Genomic DNA, 21,532 nt, shown 5'->3' with positions numbered 1-21,532 from the left:
TTTTACGGTGGTGTTGAGCTGGGAGAGCGTACTGTATACACACCATGTAGGGTGGAACATCCTATTACCGGACGCTTTTCTTTGTGGCTTTGAATTCCGTACTCATAGAATGAAATTTCGGCTAAAAACAACACCACTTATTCACAGACTCATGGAAATTACGAATTCAGCCAACTTACGTCATTTCTTCGTTCCAGTTTTTAGAAAATATGCTTCAAACATACCCCTCTAAAAATAGTGGTTTTTTGCGCCGTGCAAAATCGCATTGTATTACCGGACGCTATTTTCGTAATCGAATAATCGAGGTCTTTCGCACCTAATCCTTGCACCAGAATCACAATTCATCCCACAAATCACCGTACACATTCTCACCGAGCGGATGACACACACAAAAAATCTGCAAATGAAGCTCAAATTTCGTATTTTACAGTAAAATGTCTGTCTTGACCATTTCGAACAGTTCACGCAATAAAACCTTGTGAGAAATCGACAACTGGTTAGAGTATACGTGCTTTGTCTATGGGAGCTGCACGCGCGGGTGATGAGTTGCGTGCCCCTTGCGCACAACTATTGTGCATCGTTCGCGTTTGATGAGGACGATAGCTACAATTTTTCCGATATTGATCAGTGAACTTTTGGTTCTAATAGAATCTTCAGCATTTTTCCTGTATGTGAGTGGGATTTCATAGAATTTCAGTCGCGAAATGTGATTCAAACATGCATAAATATTAACTATAAGCGAGGTGCGGGTCGCTCAACTATAAATTTGAGGTAAAATGTGAATTTTTTCGTGTTTTTACATTTTTATGTGGCGTTTTTTGCGATTTCGGTCCACACAAAGTTCTGTGAGGCTAATCTACGAAGTCTCGCGCGTACAGAATGTCATTAGTACGCAAAAATGTGCGTGTCCGGTAATACCAGTGTCCGGTGACACCATGCTTGCCTATACTCGTAAACACTTTACACGGACCGACACACATTACTATTTACTACCAGCTGGAGTGCAGTGTACGTCTGCGGGCAACAAGACAATATCAGACTGTGTCAAAAATGGCAGCTAAAGCTGTGTAAGTAGCAATTTTTTAAAGAAATGGAGGAATTATTAATTGTACTATTATTTGCCGTACTATTGAGGCATTCGTAGGCATAGTAGGTTGTAGTATTCCGTTCATATGATGCCGTGCGTTTGCATCGACTCGTGCGATACGGTATTTTCGAGGCCACGTAAAATTTGGGTATTTGGATCCTGCATTAAATTTACATACAGAACAGTGTCCACAGAGGTGGTTTATAATAACACACTACTATTTACTAACGTTAGATATCTAAATCCAATCCAGTCTAACATTAAAATTTATGTAAATTTAGTTTAGGCCCTATTTAGATGGATTATAATACCAATGGCAATGTCACTGATGTAAATTTATATAAAATGTTAGGGTCTAGACTATCCCATGTTTGTTACTGCTACTGCCACGTACTGGCGTAGATCTAGAGCCGAGAGGTTTAGTAAGTGGTACTGCTTTGGTCTGAATTTACAAGTTTAAACTTTATTGTTACACAGTCACTGACACTGTAAACTACAGTAGGCCCCTACGGCCCTAGGCTATGTAATTTTATGTAGGGAAAGGGCCTTAAAAAAAAAAAAAGCCACCCCCCCCCCCCCACTTTTTGAGTCTTGGGATGCTTTTCAGTTGTCTAGTAATTGTAGTATCCCAGAGTAGACTCTGTCATATGCTTGTGTGTCTATTAAATGAACGTGATGGAGGTCGATGCGGTAGGCCCTGACTATGGCATTTCACACATTTCTGGTACTGTAAAAGGTAAAAGTGGTAATTTTCGCACATTTCGCGCAGTCAGAAACTAGCGCGAAAATAAAAGCAAGCGAAAATTTTTGCTTGCCATACTAGTATGTTCCTCTGCATGATGTCTTGATCCCGCGGAATTAAAAACACATGAAATTCTTCTTACTCGGCCAAGCGCGAAAAATTAGTCGAGCGAAAATATCCACTTTTACGGTAGTAGATTCACCACAGCACAGCTTGTAGTCGTATTAAGACTCAAGCAAAATCTAAGTGTGTGGGCTTTTTCATGCCAGTTTACATCTCAAAACAATGCACAGAGTGCAGAACATCCTAATCAGCTTTCCTTTGATTTATGGTTCTGATTGGTTGAGAGGAAAAGGTTGCCTTCTTTGCCTCCATTCATAGCAGTCATTTTCATGAAAAAAAGCTTGATTATTTTTGTGCCCTGCACTGCAAATGTGCATTCACAAAGCCCCATTCATTGTCTATATTGGAATATGTGTATTATGTTACTGAAAGATTGTGAGAATTGACTGGACACTACGATCACGTAATGACTTGCCTTTGCAAAGCCTTGTAATTCTGCTGAAAATGTAATCTTTTGTGATTCTAAAAATGTATATGTTTTTTTAAGAGGGGAGGATACATAGTTTTTTGTTTTGTTTACATATTTGAAAAGAGACAGAATTTTGTGTCTTAAGATATGAAATATGCTGGATGTCAGGGCTTGTAGTCACCCATGGGTGCTGTCGGTGGTGCGGTTAGGCTTACATACTCAGTAGATGCTTTCATCATGAGGTGTGGTGTTTGAAAGTTACATGCTATTTTGACTACTTTCGGTCAGAAGCATATAAAAAAAGGTACAACTGCAATGAGTGCACTGCAAGACTGTGAGCAGGACAGATTTACCTGATTAGTGAGGCAATAGTACTCAATTCAATTCATTTGAATTCAATTTATTTCACATCTTTCCAAAAAAAAAAAAAAAAACCCACAAAAATCTATAGACATACCGGTATGTATAAAATGTACAGAACTGAACACAGAACTATACACAAAACAAAACACAATCAGTGCAAGGACAGTTACACAGTAAACACAGTAAGAACTGCAGCAGATGTGTGGAAATGACAAAAGTCCATTGGCCATAACGATCATGTACGAATAATTATCTCTGCGTTAAACTGCAGACCTGCATTTTGCCTTGGAGAGCACACGCTCTCAGTGCCCATGTCACTACATGCCACCAATCGCCAGCGACTCTGCGAACGTCTGAAGGCTAACCCACATCTACCCCCTGGCTCAGTGGTCTTACTCCAAGGCGGGTCCCAGCAGATGAGAGATAGTTCAGACCATGAACCCCTCTTCCGTCAGGTGAGCACTCTGTCACCTTCTGTTTCTCAGCAGATATCTGCCATTTTGAAACAGAATTAGTCAAATTGTCAAAAATGTAAATATATTATCACTGGCCTACACCCTACAGTACTTCAGCTGGCTCATTCAGTGATCTTCATGTATGTTCAACTACATCTATAATCATCTTATATATCTTAGGCACATTAATGATTCTTGCTTTAAGATTTTTTTTTTTTTATTGCAGCTGATTTACAAATTGCCCTTCATCTCTGTACATTGTCCGTAAACACCAATTATTAAAAAATCATAAGCATACATACTTGGTGGGTTCAAACCAGTGAGTTACAAGATTATATGTGACATGTTGATTTTGATATACTTCTAACTTGCACCAAGGAGCTGCTTGCATACACTTGGTTCATGAATTGTATTTCACCACAAATCACAGAACCATTTCACCGAAGCTGATATCATCTTATAAAGTTGATCAACCTATAAAACAATGGCCATCAAACACATGACATTGTGAGTCATGGGACCCATTGTATAAAAAGTCACTCCATTGTTTAGATTCTGCAAAATTTTGTTAAGACCTGGGAGAAGGTATGAAGGTCTAACCGGTTCCTGATAGTGGTCTGCCATGAGGAAATGTAGAACTGCAATGTCAACATTAGATATCCCTTCACATTTCCTTCTGCCGAATGGCGTAATCCTGGTGTTTGCCAAATTTCTCCCTTTCTGTTTCATGCTTTTTGATGCACTTATTATTCCTCTGTGTGCTGTGGGAACCAATTGGCACGGAAAAACCTAGTTAGTATGTGATACACACAGTCTAAAGTCACTGGCAGAGAAACGGTAATAAGCAAGTGGGAGTACAAAATCAAGATAATGCAGAGATAAAATATTTTCCAAGAGGCCAAATGACTTGTTTGAATTAAGCATTAAACATTCATAACTGCATTTGTAAATAGCTTATTCTAGTCAGTTGTGCCATTAGACTACATGGAAGGTAATGCCAGGTAGCAATCTTGAACTACTGTAAACACACAAATTTTTGCAGTACCGGTACATTAATTTTTGTGTTTTTCGCACTACTTCTGGCTAGCGCAAATGCTAAAACCTGCGAATATATCTTTACAGTTTTCTCTGCAACACTTAATGGGTTGACAATTGCTAAGGGCAAATTCAAGAACCCCTGAATATGTTTTTGAGCGGCTCAGCACAAAAAAATTAATCACACAGCGTGTATTGTTTGTTTGTGTGTACTTTGTGTGATAAGAACAGGGGAGCAACAGTGACGGATAGAACTATATATAACTACAAAACATAAAGACACATAGTCACAAGTAGGTCAGTCTGTTTGAAACAGTCGTTATACAATGTAGTAGTCTTTTATTATGCACAATATAGAGTGAGTAATACACCACCATTGACCTAAATTCAGAGGCCCCTTTTCAACAGTACAATTTTTAGAGGTATAGTATTTCTTTACCTTTCTTCAGTTGCTTGTATACAGCGTGTACATCCAATTGGATGAGAAAAATACAGCATTTTATGACGTGAAAAAAAAAGTCTGTCAAAATCTGACCTACAACCTACTTTATTTGCTAGTGTTGTGATACAAGGTCACACGTAGTCCACGACCAGTGGCTTATCTCCACAATTTGTGAATTTAAAACGTTGCCAAGTTCTCATGGCATAGGGTACATAGGTACAGCACAAAATGTTTGTTTGATTGTTCCTTTTTTGCATTTGAATTTTAGACACACACTCTCTCGTAATATTTACTTGTATTTGTGATGGAACAAATTTACTTAGCATGGTTCTCTTTGCCCAAATTTACATTCAGTTTCATTCTACTCAAATTGACATAAAACACTGGTTAATAGTCAGTCTGCATGAAGCTTTGAAATATTGCATTCAAGATCACATAATTCCCTTTTTTCAGGAGTCCTATTTCCACTGGGCCTTCGGTGTAACAGAATCAGATTTCTACGGAGCAATCTTGGTGGATTCTGGCAAATCCATCATCTTTCCACCAAAGTTACCAGAGGCCTATGCTGTGTGGATGGGAACGTGAGTACAACCATATCTACGCCATTTTAACTAGTTGATTTACCCTTTCTGCAATGTTAAGACAATGAATTTACACTTCATTAAAAATTAGAATGTGAGAAACAATATTTTCTTCTATTTCGCTGTTCACTTAGCATTGATTCATTTATTATTTCTTTCCTAAAATAGGATTTTGCCCAAGGAGTACTACAAGGAAAAGTATGGTGTCGATGAGGCTCACTTCTCAGAAGATGTAAGTTGAGCTGTGTTTAGCCTTTGTCTATCTTTTCTTCAATTCTATCTCTTAGGATATCATTCGCAAGTCGAAAAGTCTAAATTTATCAAGCAGATTTGTACTAAACTCTGAGCAATCACCTGTCTATAGTGGCCGCCTGCCTCATATGAACACTGAAGACAATTCTCTCTGAGAGAAAAAGCATGTTAATGAACCTGTCAGTAGCAACCACCTGTCTATAACGGCTATCTTTTTTTTTTTTTTTTTTTGTCTCCCTTGGGTGGCGGCATAGACAGGTTTGAATGTACTTTGTACCTAGGAAGGCTGGCAACAAACTAATCTGCCTTCTGTTGGAAAAATATCACTGTGCATAATGGCCACAGATTCCAGGTTTTTGCAACACATGTGTTCATGACCTCTTTTTTTTTATGCCTCCGCCACGAAGTGGTGCCGGAGGCATTATGTTTTCGGGTTGTCCGTCCGTCCGTCTTTCCGTCCGTCCGTCCGTCCTTCCGTCCGTCCGTCCTTCCGTCCGTCCGTAATGAATTTTGTGGACAGGGTAACTACCAAAACCTTTTGAGGTATCCTAATGAAACTTGGTATGTATGTGTATTAGGGGGTGAAGTTGTGCCTATCAACTTTTGGGTGCACATGCTCAAGGTCAAAGGTCAAAAGGTCAAGGTCAAATGCTTAAAATTTTACTATTTCCCCCATATCTATGCAATGCCTGAAGATATTTTCTTGAAACTTAGTGTATACATGTACTACCCAAGTAAGATTCTCTGGTGAAAGTTTGGGGTCATGAGGTCAACAGGTCAAAGGTCAAAAGGTCAAGCAAAATGTTAAAATTTCACTTTTTTCTCTGTATCTTGGAAATTGTTCAAGGTATCTTCATGGAACATAGTATATATGTATCTACTGACTGGCAGTGGTTATCTAGGGAATTTAGGGTTTATGGGGTCAAAGGTCAGGGGTCAAAGGTCAAGGGCAATACTTCAAAATTTTACTATTTTCCTCATATTTATGCAATGCCAGCAGGATTTTTTTTTAAACTCGATGTATGCATGTATAACCCAATAGAGATTCTCTGGGATTTTTTTTTTTTTGCCAAGAACGTCAAAGGTCAAAAGGTCAAAGATCAAGTGAAAGCGCTGAACTTACTTCTTTCTCCATATCTCGGAAGTGGCTCAAGATATCTTGAAACCTAGTGCATGCTGAATTAATGTATGTTCTGCCTGACAGTGATTCTCTTATAAATCAAAGGCCAGATGAAAATGATAACAATTTACTGTTCAATACAGAAATTGCGCTTTTTCTCCATACCTTGAAAATTACTCAGTGCATAAACTTATGAAATGGTCAATGTCAAGTTAAAGTTCTTAAATCCCCAAATACATGCTCTCCTATTCATCCAATTAAACATAGGTCAAGGAAGGTAAACATTCAATACATTTGTGACAAACATGTCATTTTAATATTTTGCCAATTTTGTGAAAATGTAATCACACATTGTCCACATGTACTATAGACCTATTAGGAGAATCATGCATTATGGCGGAGGCATACCAGTCGCCATAGCGACATTTCTAGTTTCTTTTTTCTTTTTTTTCAAACAAAGGCTGGATGAGGTAATACCATTACAGGATCAACATGTGGTTGGATGGTACATAGGTCAGTCATTTGCTAAAATTTTGCAGAGCTAACTGCTTGTTCAGTTTTCAAGTGATTCAAGTGTCGATGTACTTGAGACATATTTTTGCGAGAACGGCAGAAAGTTGCTGCTATTGAAATGACATGTCATACATGTATCAATCAAGGAATCAAAGCAAAACCTTTTTGGACCAAACGAGTCACCCAGTTTTTGTCTCGCCCACCGGAGGTGAAGGCGAGACTAAGGGATCCAAATGGCGTCCGTCCGTCGTCCGTCCGTTGTCCGTCCGTCGTTCGTCCGTCGTCCGTCACAAATGTTAAAGTTTACCTGCAAGACTCTCTTATGATGCATAACTTGGCAACTGTTACAGCAATGGCAGCCACACTTGGGTGATAGAAGCACTAGGGGTGTCTTCATTTTATGGTGTTGTCGGAGGTCATGTGATGATGTCAAAGGTCATTTGAGGTCATATATTAAAGAGTATGTGCCAGACTCTCTTTTCTACGTTAACCTGCAAGACTCTCTTTTGACAAATAACTTCACATAGATTGCTTGGATTACAACCTAACTTTGGTCATAGATGCACTGGGGGTACCTTCATGTTATGGTGCCGTTGGAGGTCACAGAATAAGGTCAAAGGTCATTTGAGGTCATACGTTAAAGTTTACTTGCAAGACTCTCTTATCACACGTAACTCGACACATAATGCTACAATGGCAATCAAACTTGGGTGATGGATGCACTGGGGGTACCTTCATGATATGGTGCCGTAAGAGGTTACATGATAAGGTCAAAGGTCATTTGAGGTCAAACGTTAAAGTTTACTTGCAAGACTCTCTTATCACACGTAACTCAGCACATGTTGCTACAATGGCAGACAAACTTGGGTGATGGTAGATGTCTCTTGGGAAGTTGAAGGTTACCACAAGGTCAAAGGTCACAGACAGGGGTCAACGAACTTTAAGGGCCCAATGTTAAGTTTTTAGGGCGCATTTCGTTTGTGGCTCATAACTTTTGATCCCTTTGTCCGTTTGTGACCAAACTTGGATAGAAGATGTCCCTTGGGGAGGTGAAGGTCGTCACAAGGTCAAAGGTCACAGACAAGGGTCAACAAACTTTTAGGGCCCAATGTTATGTTTTTAGGGCGCGTTTTGATTGTGGCTCATAACTTTTGATCCCTATGTCTGTTTGTGACCAAACTTGGACGGTAGATGTCCCTTGGGGAGTTAAAGGTCATCACAAGGTCAAAGGTCACAGAAAGGGGTCAACAAATTTGTAGGGCCCAATGTTAAGTTTTTATGGCGCATTTCGATTATGGCTCATTACTTTTGACCCCTTTGTCCGTTTGTGACCAAACTTGGATAGTAAATATCCCTTGGGGTTTTGAAGGTCACCACAAGGTCAAAGGTCATAAGCAGGTCAATTGACTTCTGGGAGTTGTAAAAAATATTAATTCCTTGTACGCGAATGGGCGAGACACAATTTGGCACTTGCCTTGTTTATTAAGCAAGTCAGTCAGAATGTAGTAGAATGTGTATTGCCATATTAACAGCATATGGCAAAAACTGTGGTAAACACATGCATAGTATCATGAAAATGCTCACATTCTATGTGAGTTTTAAAGAAGTTTAGTTAGTTACTTGAAAGCTACAATGCTATGAGTTTGTTTTCTTTTTGGTAAAGTTACATTGTGAACATAACTTTTATAAAACTATCTATGTCTTTTTAAGTTCACTTGATATGCCATGTCAGTCTACATAATAAGTGTAGATCCTTTATGAGTATGTGTTTGTGTGTGTTTTATAGTGCAAGAGTGCAAAGCCCATCTTGATGTAATGCTGTGGTATTTGTTCTCTGTATTCCATTGTGCAGATTCCTTCAGTTCTTCAGTCCCACAAAGTCAAAGTTATACTGACATTGGTAAGTCACTATTGGTGATTATTGCAGATTAGTTTGATCTACCAATGAGTGTCATCATATTATATTGCAGGGGCTTTTGTTTTGGACTTACTGTCTGATCAGAGTACCAATATACCAATGTTGTCCAATGATGCACAACCAACTAGCTGATCCATCAAGATAATGAAAACATGACATTATGTAGATATTGCTGTTTTAGATGTGTGATATTACAATTGCTTTCCATGTTTGATTTTAAGGTACTATATGAGCACTTGCCCAATAGCCTTTGGCAAATAAAAATCCATCGGGCAAGTGTTATGAAACAATGACAAGCATTTTTGTTTTGAAGCCACCCTTTTTTTCACCTCCCCCTGCAAACCAACAAAGCCAACCATTCAGAAGCCCAAAGATAAAGAATATTCTGTGATGCAACACACTTTTTAATTTAACTTTTCAACACTAACATGAAGAAGCCCTAATTGTAAATACAAACACTCGATCAAACCAAGTTTGTGTAATACACGTATGTGTGTAAGCGTCGGAATCGATGTGTGCACAACTGTTTATTCAAGTGATCGGGTTTTATTTAAGCCCTAACTTGCAAGGGATTTTTCTAATGAATTTCTTATATATCTGGATTTTCTTTGTGGGCGAGTAAAATTCATGTTTGGGCAGGTGTTCTACAACAATTTGAAAACCAGGCAAGTGATGAAAAAAATATGTAGCACCATGGGAGTTCTATTTCCCAACGAAATTGCATTTTTCTATAGTATTACTTATAGCAATGAGGGAAAATATGGTCTACAAGGGAAATTTTATATGGTTAACATGAGTACATATAATTTCATTCCAGCCCCTTTGGCAGCCAGTCAATTTCCAGCACATCATATTACCTGATGTGACTTCACTGTTCCCAATATAATGATTTCGATCCTCACTGCGTTAGTCATGTGATTATGAAGAAAACTACAAATACTGCTACACATGTGCCCCTGTGATAAATGTACCTTGATGTCAAAATGATAAGTAAGAAGCAAACAACTTTTGTGCCTTTATTTCATGCTCCTGTCATGTCGCTTGAAATGAGTGAAAATTTCCACAACGCAACTTCCACCTTTACAGCATGACAGGAAGTAAATGCTCTTGTCTATGGGAAATATGATCTCAAGTCTGTGCGTGCACATTCACCAAAAGGATGTGAGTGGACAATATATCTTAACAGCAACTCTCACTTGATCTGCTATGCATACAGAGAGGACTCAACTCAGACAGTGGAAATTACACCAAAGAGGCGACATTCCCTGGTATTGAAAAGTGAGTTGTACCTTTAAATGCCGTATTCTCCCATGGTAAATTCTGTCACAAGATGCCTGAGACATTATGAATAACATGAATGTTATATGTACGATACTCTCTGTCTACATCATGATCTCAATTTCATAATTCTTTTTTTTTCCATGAGAAAATTCAAAAATTCATGAAACATATTTACGGAATATGCTGTTCTAGGATGGTAATTTGTATTTATGCAAATATGTTGAAATGCTCACTAGAGAACAGATTTAGCCAGAAAGTTTTTGCTGTTTGAAAAGACCTTTCCATGTGCTGGGTGATAATTTGTTGTAACTTAAGTTACCAATCACAAAATGATGCATTATTTATTTATTTTTTTTTTATTGAACAGCTAAAAGTCAAACATTTATTGGCCTAACAAAAACAGTACATTAAAACAGTACAGTTGTAATTGCTGTATGTCATTAATATTGGATCAATATTGTGTTTTTAATTGGTATATGTTGTATTCTTTATTTGGTATATATTTGGTTTTTTTTTTTTTACCATTTTCTACTTTGTTGAAATGTTTGCATATGTATATGCATGTAAATATATGATATCTTTTCATTTTTGAAGCGCCATGAGCACTGAAAAGTGGACCTGTGCACTATACAAGTAGCCACTATTATTATCATTATTATTACCTTAAAGTGGATATTTCTGGTTGGTCTGTGGGGTAAAGTTGTGTTATTTTGCTTTGGTTTGTTTTTGTTCACAACATTTAATATTTATCCAATAACTGAAAGAATAATCTTTGTCTGACCCTTATTGGAATTTGAAATTGAATCTGACCTCACTTGTTTGACAAAAGATGCCTAATATATCTGTGTAAAAGTAAAGGAAACCTTTGTGATGATGAATAGGTAATTGCTCATAGGTGTAATCAGTCATTTAAGGTCCTCTGTGGGGGGAAGAGATGACATTGTTCATCTCTTGCAGGTAAATAACATTTTCGAATTCACTGAAAATAATTAGCAATTTTTTACAATCAACCCCAGGTTCCATGTAAACAACTATCTCCTGCACCCAGAAATAACAGAATGGTAAGTGTTTGTGTTTTTTTCGTGGCGATTGTTTAAATTGTGTTGAATTCTGTACTTTTCATAAGCCATCAATTCCTGTAAGAGTTTTTCTGCCAAAATTATGATCTTTTTATTATTAAATTGGCACCTTTGATGTTCTCTTCATATCTCATGTTGGAGAAAGATTGTATGGATCTGATTAAGTTCATCAAACGAGAATGAACTATAGAGAAATTTACTTAGAAATATTATACTTATTTGAATGCAAAACAGGGACTGTAGTCTTCTTATATATTAAAAAGAATCAGTTATACATTTTGTACTGGTAATTAAGAGGCCTCTGGAAATTCTGTACTTAAGTAGACAATTATATGCACACAAAAAGAGCTGAGATAAAGCAGTATCTTCTTTTTTTTTAGCCGCTATGTCATAAAGCACCAACATCAAATGGAAGATATCATAATAAATTTATGCATACAGCATAACACTGTGGAAGTGTTGTTTCTCAAAGTTGATGGAAAAGTTTAGAGGAGGGGAAAACAAAACTGCACCAATTTGATCAAGTTGCTTTGAGAGGTAGGGATGTCAGAAGTGGCAATGTAGGAAAAGAATATTTTGTAGTGTTTGAGTAACCATGGAATGAAAATATTTTGTGATTGATAGTCATGAAAGTGCAGTAATTTGTCTTCATGTTTAAATTTGATTTCCTGTAAATGTGTTCCTCTGGCATTTGTATCCTCTTGACATTTTTACCTGGTAGTGATATGCCTTGTGCTGCAGATTATTAAACAAAACTGATTTTTTATTTTCTTTTTATAGTCGTGTCTTCAAGACACCCGAGGAGCTGAAAGTCATGAAGTACGTCGCCATGGTTTCCAGCAGGGCACACATAGAAGTGATGAAGAATGTCAAACCAGACATGTATGAATACCAGCTTGAGAGGTTAGTATTAAGTTCTCTATACCTTCCCGAATTTCTCAGATTTCTTCATTTTGTTACTATGAAATGAAACCTTAAAGGGATGGTACAGTATTGGTGGAGATGAGAACTGGGCTTTTAACTTTCTGCGAGATACCAAGAAAACACTTATGAAATAGTACAGAGCATGCCATTTTAAGAGCCCTGATGAGAATCGGGGTTTGGAATGAATGAAACATCCAAAAACAAAATAAAACAAAGTGATCGTAATAAAGTGTGGGTCCCACACTTTATTAGAATCGCTCTGTTTTGGATATCTCAGCCATTTCAAAACCAATTTACATCAAATAAACGTTTAGTTCCTCATGGAATTACATGCTCTTTCATATTTCATAAGAGGTTTCTCATTATCTCACCCAAAAAATGTTAGAAACCTAAAATTAGGTCTCAACCAAAACTATACGATCCCTTGAAGTCTTAATTCTATTTGCCAATGTTTCACTTTCTGGAGCCGACATTAGTATTGTTGTGAATTATCACATTATTTACATGTATGAATTTCATAAGTAAAAATGCACATTGTACAATTGTAGTTTGGTTCTATTTTGTGCCAGGAAGCTTGATTGTGACCATCGTAGGGTCCCAATTCTTTCAATCTATCCACTTATGCATCACCTCCGGTAAAACAAGTAATCACAAAAGCAGCAACAAAACAAACACAATGAAGTAAAATGTTCCTGATGTGAGTAATGTCTGCAGTATTTGATGTTGTCCTTGTGAAATGTTTTATGTCATTTGGAAGTTTGTATACCCTGTGATGAAAATCAGGATGCTAATGCTAGTGCTTTGGTGTGTCCTTTTGCACTCTTGGTCCCACACCAGACGTAAACGTACTACAGTGGATATCTGCATGGAGTTGTATAAGCTATCCTACAACTTGCTGCAAGCAGTCACTTTCCATTTAAGAACTTGATTAACTTTGGAGGAATGCTCGTTGCTCTTTGTTTTTGACTTGCAGCTTGTTCCACCACTACTGCTACTCCCAGGGAGGTTGCCGCTTCCTGTCCTACACATGCATCGCAGCCAGGTGAGGTGGAGCAGTGTAGTAATTACCCCCTGCCATTTGGCTTATCTTTAACTTTTTGTGCCTGGGACTATGGACATTTTCACAACACTGTGGGATTTTCTTTACTTATCGGCACTCAAAGCATGCAATGGGTTATATCATCGCTCTATGGGAACCCCTGTCATATGTTTACTTTTTCAGGAGACTGATTCAAGACTGATTCAATTCTCATAAGCAATGTGTTCAATTGTATTCTGCACCTTAATTCTTTACAACTGTGTCTCCAAAAGATTAGTATTTTTGATATTTTTTGCATGACATATTATTTGGCTGATAATGACATGGTGATGGAATGACATGGATGCAAAATTCTTACAACATGGCATATCGTCAGCACCCCAAAATGGCATGGGCAAAAAGGCCTATTTTATTATTAGGTTCATTTTCTCCATCCCCCACCCTCCCATGCCATGTCTTCATTTTGGGGATTGAATTCAAACTGCTAATTGAATTGTAACAACCGTCAAATTTGCAAACAAAAACTGATGCATCTAATTTCTTTGCTCTTCCAGTGGCTGTAACGCTGCCATTCTCCACTATGGCCACTCTGGGGCACCGAATTATAAGCAGATACGCGATGGAGACATATGGTAAGTGGCCTTTGGCTGGGTTGTGTGACCATTGCTGCATTTATGTGCATTTTTATGTGATACTTGGTAGGTGTTGACGTCATCAAAAATTCTAAAACTAGAGAAGCATGAACAGACCTTCGCCAAACTGCTCATTTCCACCACTGATCTTGTTCTTCCATAGAGATCAGTGATTTCCACCCATATGTATGCGTGCAGAAAATCACCCGATTTTCCAATATAGGAGCCTTTTGCTACGTCATCAACTTCCAGCTGCGTGGGGCGCGTTGCCTTAGCAGAAACTAGAGCACACACTTTAGTGAGTGCATGAAAACCTCAAATTTGCGTAGCTTGAACTCCCAAATTCATTGACCCTACCTGCCAAAATATTGGAAAATCCTTCATAAAATCCATAAAAATTGCCGGATCACTACCAAAGTTTAATTATCTCTCACTTGTATCATTCTCAAGCTTTCCTGTAAGTTTCATCCAAATCCATTCTCAAATTTTTGAGTTATTTTGCACACGGCCAAACAAACAAATCAACAAATCAATGCCAAAGAAAACATAACCTCCTCCCTTGGCGGAGGGAATACAAATTGTAATGATTTTGAATAAAAATTATGTGTTTGAAGTGGGATTTTTGTGTGAAGTTGATGGAGAATGCTCTCAGTTATAAAACCAAAATGTGTGTTGTTGTTGTTTTCGTTTTTTTTGCCTTTAAAATTGAGCATCATTATGTGGGTTTTTCATTTGCCGATGTTGGCATCCCTGTGAACACTTTTACAGCCCAGATGTTATTTTAAAAATCTATTTGTGGAATGTGTTCCCCTCATGCTAGACAGTATGTGATGATATTTCCACTGATGTACTGATATTTTACTCTTTCCTATTCTAAATTTACATCAAATATACAGCCATAATCACGGATCGACATATTTCAGTGTACAATATCACTACTATTGAATAGACTACAATTAGATATGTCTACCCATTTATGGTAATTTCATATCTGTGTATGTGCACATGTTTTGATACATGTGCCTTGTATTTCCCTGGCCCTGCTTGGTAGTGTGAAGGAAGTAATGCCTTGTATTTGAATGCCCAGTCAATTTATGTATGTTTGTTCCCTTACCATTTATTCTGGGGTTACTTTTTTTTCCCCCATGGTGGGAAATGTACAGACAAGTCATTGAATTGTAGTTTGCAATTTATGTCATTAAGTTTTGTTTTATTTTGTTTTGTTTTGTTTTGTTTTGTTTTGTTTTGTTTTGTTTTGTTTTGTTTTGTTTTGTTTTTTTTGGGGGGAGGTGTTTATACCTGAAGAAAATTGGATAACAGAGTGTTTTCATGTCAGTCAGATTCCATTTTTTTTACCTCCTTCGTTTCATATCGTTTTACATGACAAATACAAGAGTGATTCAGTAGTGTGATAATTTCAGAGGTTTTATGGGATTTTTCAGATATTTTTTAGTGTCTCCTCTATATATATCTTCTCCTCCCTCCCTCCATATCCCCACCCTCCCTCTCCTTCCAGCTTTCATAAACCCACACTCTTTTTCTTACTCTCCTTTTCTTCACGGCATTAGTTCCTTTGACATGGGTGCAGAGTACAACTGCTATTCCTCTGATATAACTTGTGCCTTCCCAGCCAACGGCAAGTTCACTCCGGACCAGAAAATCATCTACAACGCTGTCCTGAAGGCTAACAGAGCCGTGCTCAATGCATGCAGACCAGGTGAGGTGGCACTGCTGTGTGTTGCTCATGTTTGCCTAAGGTGTGTATGTGGTGGTGGTGGTGGTGGTGGGGGGGGGGGGGGGGGGGGGGGGTAGACTGTACACTTTATACTGAAAGTCCCATAGGCAGCCCTCTGTAGGACCGGGGCCCTATTTCATAAAATGTTGCTCTGCGAACAACTCCAGCTGCAATGGCAAGTGTCATGGTTACAGATGGAATCCCACTTCCTGATTGGCTGTTACTACAGGAAGTTATCATTCTCACATAAACTGCTATTCAAATGGTGATCTATCACTTGGGCTACTCCCACTTTGTCTAATAGCCCTTTAATCTCAACCCAAATGGTCTAATCCTGTTTCGTCTACAACCAGTTTGTCTAATGACCATTTCAGTCCAATTGCCACTTGGCCTCATTACTGGTTGATCTACTTCCAGATGGGCTTTGCCCATTTCGTCTAATACCCACAGTTTATGAGACAAAATGGAAATAAATCCAAGGAGTCAAAATTAGGCCATTTGGTCATTAGACGAAAAAAATAATTAGCCAAAGTGGACATTAGGCCAAGTGAGGATTTGACCAAATGGGCATTTGACAAAATTGATAGTAGACCAAATGAGTTTAGCTGTAGTGGTATTAGACAACCTGGGAAGTAGACCATCTGATATTAGACTTAGACCAAGTGGCAATAAACCTTCCAAACATCTTTTATGAAATAGGGCCCATCAGAAGACCTATTCAATCTATCTGCTTCCCCCTCCCCCCCTGCAGGCGTCGCCTGGCCCGACATGCACCTGCTAGCAGAGCGGACGATCCTTGAAGAGCTGCGGCGCCACGGCCTGCTCCAGGGAGACGTGGATGCCATGCTGGAGCGGAGGATGGGGGCCGTCTTCATGCCGCATGGCCTGGGTCACTTAATAGGGATTGACACCCATGATGTAGGGGGATACCCTGAGGTATGAAAGCCAGTAGTGGCTCTCACGAGTCATTCTTCAATTTTGCAAAGTCCCTCCTTGATTTTGCACAAACTTTGCACCTACTGAATTTGGTGTATGTAATGGTAGCCTACAGTCACCACATGCAGAGAGTGATTACCGTTACTTGTCTTATATCCATGAGGGGCAGTCTTTGATAGGTTTGATCCCTTTTTCTATGTACAATGTATATTTCAAATATTTAATACACTCATCTGATGGAACACTTACCATTTGTGTATTAAAAATTTCTAGTTGTAAGTCCCAAGATGTCTAAAATTGATACCATTCTCCAAGATTTTGGAGTGACATTGGTCATGACACTTTCCTTTTGATAACAAACATATTTTTGTTTGAATTACACACAATCTTGGGATTTGATTTTCCAGTCTGGGTCCTGACAAGTATGTAGATGTAATGTATATAATCCATGTGTCCTCTTTGTGTGAACAAGGTTTCAAATCAGAGCACTGTATGTTATATATGATCTGCATGATAGTATTAGTTCTCACTTTCAAGGAAGGTTGAATGATATCTTGTTTCCATGTGTGTTTCTGTGATGCATTTTGTTCAACTCATATATCAGGAATTTAGATATTTTATATAATTGCGCTTCATGTGAATCTCACTTCATTTGAATATGCTTGAATGTGAACAAAAAGTACAAGGGGTCTGTTTCATGTCATGAAAGTCTTGAGAGACTTTTTGCTCGCAAGACACACTTATGAGAGACTTCATGAAATGGATTTTACTTCTCCTTAAAAATTTCTCATACCTGCATATGAGCACTTTGCCCATTCTGCGAATTATGTGAAGACTTTTATGTGATAACTTCATGAAATGAACCCCAGGTTACATACACCTGTATTTTGAGAATAAGTGAGCTTGAAAGTAGACTGCTGTAAAAGGTAGCTCCCTGATATAATAAAATTTCTACTGTGGTGTTCTATAACAATTGTTAAACTATTGAGGATAAGCTGATTTCGCTATAACACACATTTCCCAAGAACACATGCCCGAGTATAGTCGAGACTACCCGTAGCCTTCAATGGGTTAAAGCTACTGTCAAGACTCAGACCATCACTCATCATTTACGACATCAGTCAAATAGTCATGATCTCAATTACATAGGACTGAAAAAAATGACGCTAGGCAGTGAGTTGCAATTTTTGCCATTCAACCTTGCAAGATATCTCGTTTCTATGGCAACAGTGATTGTAGAGAGAAAGTGGGTGTGACACACTCCTCAGTTCTAGATGTTCCAAGTGTGCCATCTTTCCTTTATGTGTCCCATACAAAGGCTTATTATTTCCTGTTGTTTGTTTGTTTGTTTTTTTGCCGTTGTTCAAATTTCTATTATGACTGCTATCAGGGAGTGGAGAGAAGCACCCTGCCAGGATTACGCTCGCTGCGGACTGCACGCGTCCTGCAGGAGAACATGGTGGTTACCATTGAACCAGGAATCTACTTCATTGATGTGGTGAGGAAATTTACCAATCATCCTGTGTAACTGTACAGTACTCTTCACTTGATTGCATAGGGATTGTGAGAGCAGATTTTACCCAAGGCAACCAGAGTTCCTCGTCGTTTGTGTTTATCCAAATCTTGTTCAAGTGATAGAGTGACCCCGTTCCACTAGTTCACCATTATTGAAACTCCCTCTAACATGATGCTGATCTTGTTTTCATCATGCAGCCAATGCATGTGCACTGTGAACGTTGACCTAGTTGGATGATATTGAAGGACCTATGCAATGCAAATGCATGTTGACTTGTGATGACTTTATCATATCTACATTGCATAATGTTTTCGTACAGTGTCTCTTATTAATCATACTATTAATATGGAAACATGCAAGTTATGCGCAGTTTAGGGGAAGGTGTATTCCATTATCGTGTGTTAATCATATTAGTAATTTAGCAGTTAAAGGAGATGATGTCATCGTCACATCATGTCAAATGATCTTATTTTCAGCAATGTTTTATCAAAATGATTTGAGAAGTTACACTTTCTTCTGAATGTTTTTGTTTTTGCCTCTGCCACTGAGGTTATGTTTTTATCAGCATTGATTTGGTTGTTTGTTTGTTTGTTTGTTTGCAAGATAACTCAACAAGTTGTGAACAGATTTGAACAGGATGAAATTTACAGAAAAAGTTGATAATGACCCAAGGAAAAGATGATTAAAGTTTGGTAGTGATACGGGAATTCCCATGAATTTCTGAAGGTTTTTTTTTTAATCTTTTGGCAAATAGGGTCAATGAACTTGGGAGTTCAAGCTGCGTATATTTGAGGTTTGCATACGCGCACTAAAGCCACATGCTCTGCTCGAGGCGCTGCGCAGCAGGAAGGTGATGAGGTAAACACAAGGCTTCTTTATCATTGGGAAATTGGGTGATTTTCAGCATGCCTGTAGTATATGGGTGGAAAATAAGCTGCCAGGCGAGGTCTGTGCTCTCCAAGTGCTTTTTTTTTTTGTCTTGTTTTTTAGAAGACCACAAGGTGCTAAATCAACAACTCAAAAAAACTGAATTCTGCTATTCTTGAAAATATCAGCATGTACTGTATTTTCAACTTGCAACAAGAAATTCATATTAATTATGTTTTTGTTTATTCTGTTTAATTAACCAGTGTCGATTTGTCATTATTTATTCATCACTTTCCATCAATTAGCTGCTGGATGAGGCCCTGAGTGATCCCCAGAGGGCGCCCTTTATCGTGCCTGAAGTTTTGCAACGCTTCAGGGGATTTGGAGGGGTAAGTTGTGCGTTATTTCTACTGTGCTCAAAGAAATTGCAAAAATTTTGAAACTTCTGCAGTCTATTGCTGCACTGTTTTCAATTCTAGTCACACATGATCTACCTAAATATGACAGATGCCACTCATTTTGTTTACTTACCTTAAAAATTTGTAAATTGCATTTGTGACAGTTATAAGCAGGGGGGCATTTCATGAAGCAATTTGTCAGATATTTCGTCTGACAAACTGTTAAAAGCTACTGAAATCCTTGCCTCTGATTGGCTGAAAGCAAATTTTGTCCGACAAGTTGTCAGACAAAATGCTTCATGAAATGCCCCCAGGTGGTAGCCACACAATGATACTTTAATAGCAGTGTTATGCATGTATGTGTGTGGAGTTGATTTATAATGTTACATAGAGTGACTCAGAAGTGGAAAATTAATGTTATGACCTGCACCTAAACACTCTGTTCTTACTCGTGCTTCATCAGATATTGCCATATACAGTGGACTCCCATTATACCTAAGTCCTCGGGACTGGCAGTTTTCTTTGGATGTATTGAAACTTCGTTTTAACTAAACAAATAAAAAATAAAAAACATAGAGCTGATAATTTTGCGACCTGGATTTTTATTGCGTTGTAATTCGAATTTTGTTATAACCGTGTTCGTTAAAATGGGAGTGCACTGTACGATAATCTTCTGTGATGAGCATTTGTGTGTTTTGTTTTGTTTTGTTTTGTTTTTTAACATGGATGATTCACTTCTCCCACTTTGCCTTTGTTTCCTTGAAGGTTCGCATCGAAGACGATGTCGTGATAACCGCTGACGGAGCTGAACTCCTGAACGAGGTGCCGAGGACAGTAGAGGCGATAGAAGAGGTGATGGCCGAGGGACGACAAGTGTCAGCTGGAGCGTGAAACAATACCATGAGTGACAGAAGGACAGCATCAAGTGTTGTTGGCTGTAACAATATGTATTTGTGTTGACCGTAGCTCTGCATCCAACAGAGTTTATTCTCTCCATATGAAAACATAATCATATTTTAAATCCAATATGACTGCATGCTTGTAGTGCTTACTTTGTATTCTGTTGCAATAAATGACAATATTTAGTGTCTGGGTACACCTATAAGGTATCCAGATTCAGCAGAGGAGAGATATTATGTAATTTTGATTTTATTCTTCTTGCCAATACAAAGAAGATACACAAGCAGTTCTCTATGAGAGTTAACGAGGTTTGACATTTTCCGAGGTGGCAGAGAATTGGGAACTTATCAACTTTAAACTCCTGTACCCAGAAATGCTGATCATGCATTCAACTATGGTTTTCCTTGCAAGCATTGCAGATGAATGTAGGTTCGTAAAGTAAATGTGTGTAATGTATTTTGTACGTCTACACCCAAACTTATAGCATATGCTTGAGTGTCGGATAGTTCATTTGTCCATGATAAAAAAAAAGTACTTCTTCAAATCATATTTACCAGAGAATTGCTTTCTTCTTATATCCTGCTGTTTACCTGACGATTATTTAGTATTTTCTGTGAGATTGTTATCATCAAAATCTGCACGAGAGTCATAATGTAGTCATAGTCATATTACATAGTCTTTTAGAGTGACACTATCCAAATTTTTGTTGTGAGTAAGTGTTCATACAGTATTAAGGTACTTTGCACTCCCATTATAACGGACATGGTTATAACGAAATTCCGGTTACAACGAAGTAAAAGCTCAAGCCGCAACGTTACCCGCTCATTGTCTTTTATTTATTTGTTTGTTTGTTTGGTTATACTGAAATTTTGACATAACGAAAGTAAACTGCCGGTCCCCATGGGCTTTGTTACAACGGGAGTCCACTGTACAGTGTACACATGGATCTGGGAGTGCTGTGTATCATGAAAGAGTCACCAAAAAACTCTTGAAAACTAACTGAAATCTGCCAAAGAGCTTGAAACCATGAAATTATGTACGGTGACAGTGGTGGATTGGGGGGGGGGGGGGGGGGCCCTCCCCCTTTATATCTTTGTTAAAGTGAAAGAAATAACAGGAAACCATCCTTGTCAGTCAGTTGTAGTGGCGCCACAAAATTGCGCTGTTCAAAAGCCTTTTTTTTCT

At 38.3% G+C, this 21,532-nt stretch overlaps 1 protein-coding gene across 1 annotated transcript; it reads left to right on the top strand.

Annotated features, from left to right (window-relative positions):
• Positions 1-1,035: 1,035 nt before the first annotated feature.
• LOC139720421 (xaa-Pro dipeptidase-like) lies at positions 1,036-21,315 on the top strand. The gene is made up of 15 exons (XM_071631782.1): positions 1,036-1,067; positions 2,996-3,179; positions 5,110-5,237; positions 5,406-5,469; positions 8,975-9,022; positions 10,257-10,318; positions 11,338-11,382; positions 12,181-12,303; positions 13,298-13,366; positions 13,918-13,995; positions 15,564-15,712; positions 16,482-16,666; positions 18,057-18,164; positions 19,355-19,438; positions 20,213-21,315. Exons 1-15 carry the CDS (start codon positions 1,051-1,053, stop codon positions 20,336-20,338), a joined length of 1,470 nt encoding a protein of 489 aa, XP_071487883.1. The 5' UTR covers positions 1,036-1,050; the 3' UTR covers positions 20,339-21,315.
• The last annotated feature ends 217 nt before the right edge of the window (positions 21,316-21,532 follow it).

Source organism: Diadema antillarum, unplaced genomic scaffold (assembly GCF_040938485.1).
Source record: "Diadema antillarum isolate AM-2024a unplaced genomic scaffold, OU_Dant_1.0 scf00000128, whole genome shotgun sequence".
NCBI classification, from domain to species: Eukaryota; Metazoa; Echinodermata; class Echinoidea; order Diadematoida; family Diadematidae; genus Diadema; species Diadema antillarum.
The sequence above is the reverse complement of the archived record's forward strand: the minus strand, read 5'-3'. Positions and strand labels throughout refer to the sequence as shown.

What these genes read in the sequence shown, in the direction of transcription:
- LOC139720421 (XM_071631782.1), top strand. An exon ending in ATGAACCCCTCTTCCGTCAG is followed by an intron (nt 3,180 to 5,109) that starts GTGAGCACTCTG and finishes CCCTTTTTTCAG; the next exon opens with GAGTCCTATTTCCACTGGGC. An exon ending in CACCCAGAAATAACAGAATG is followed by an intron (nt 11,383 to 12,180) that starts GTAAGTGTTTGT and finishes TTCTTTTTATAG; the next exon opens with TCGTGTCTTCAAGACACCCG.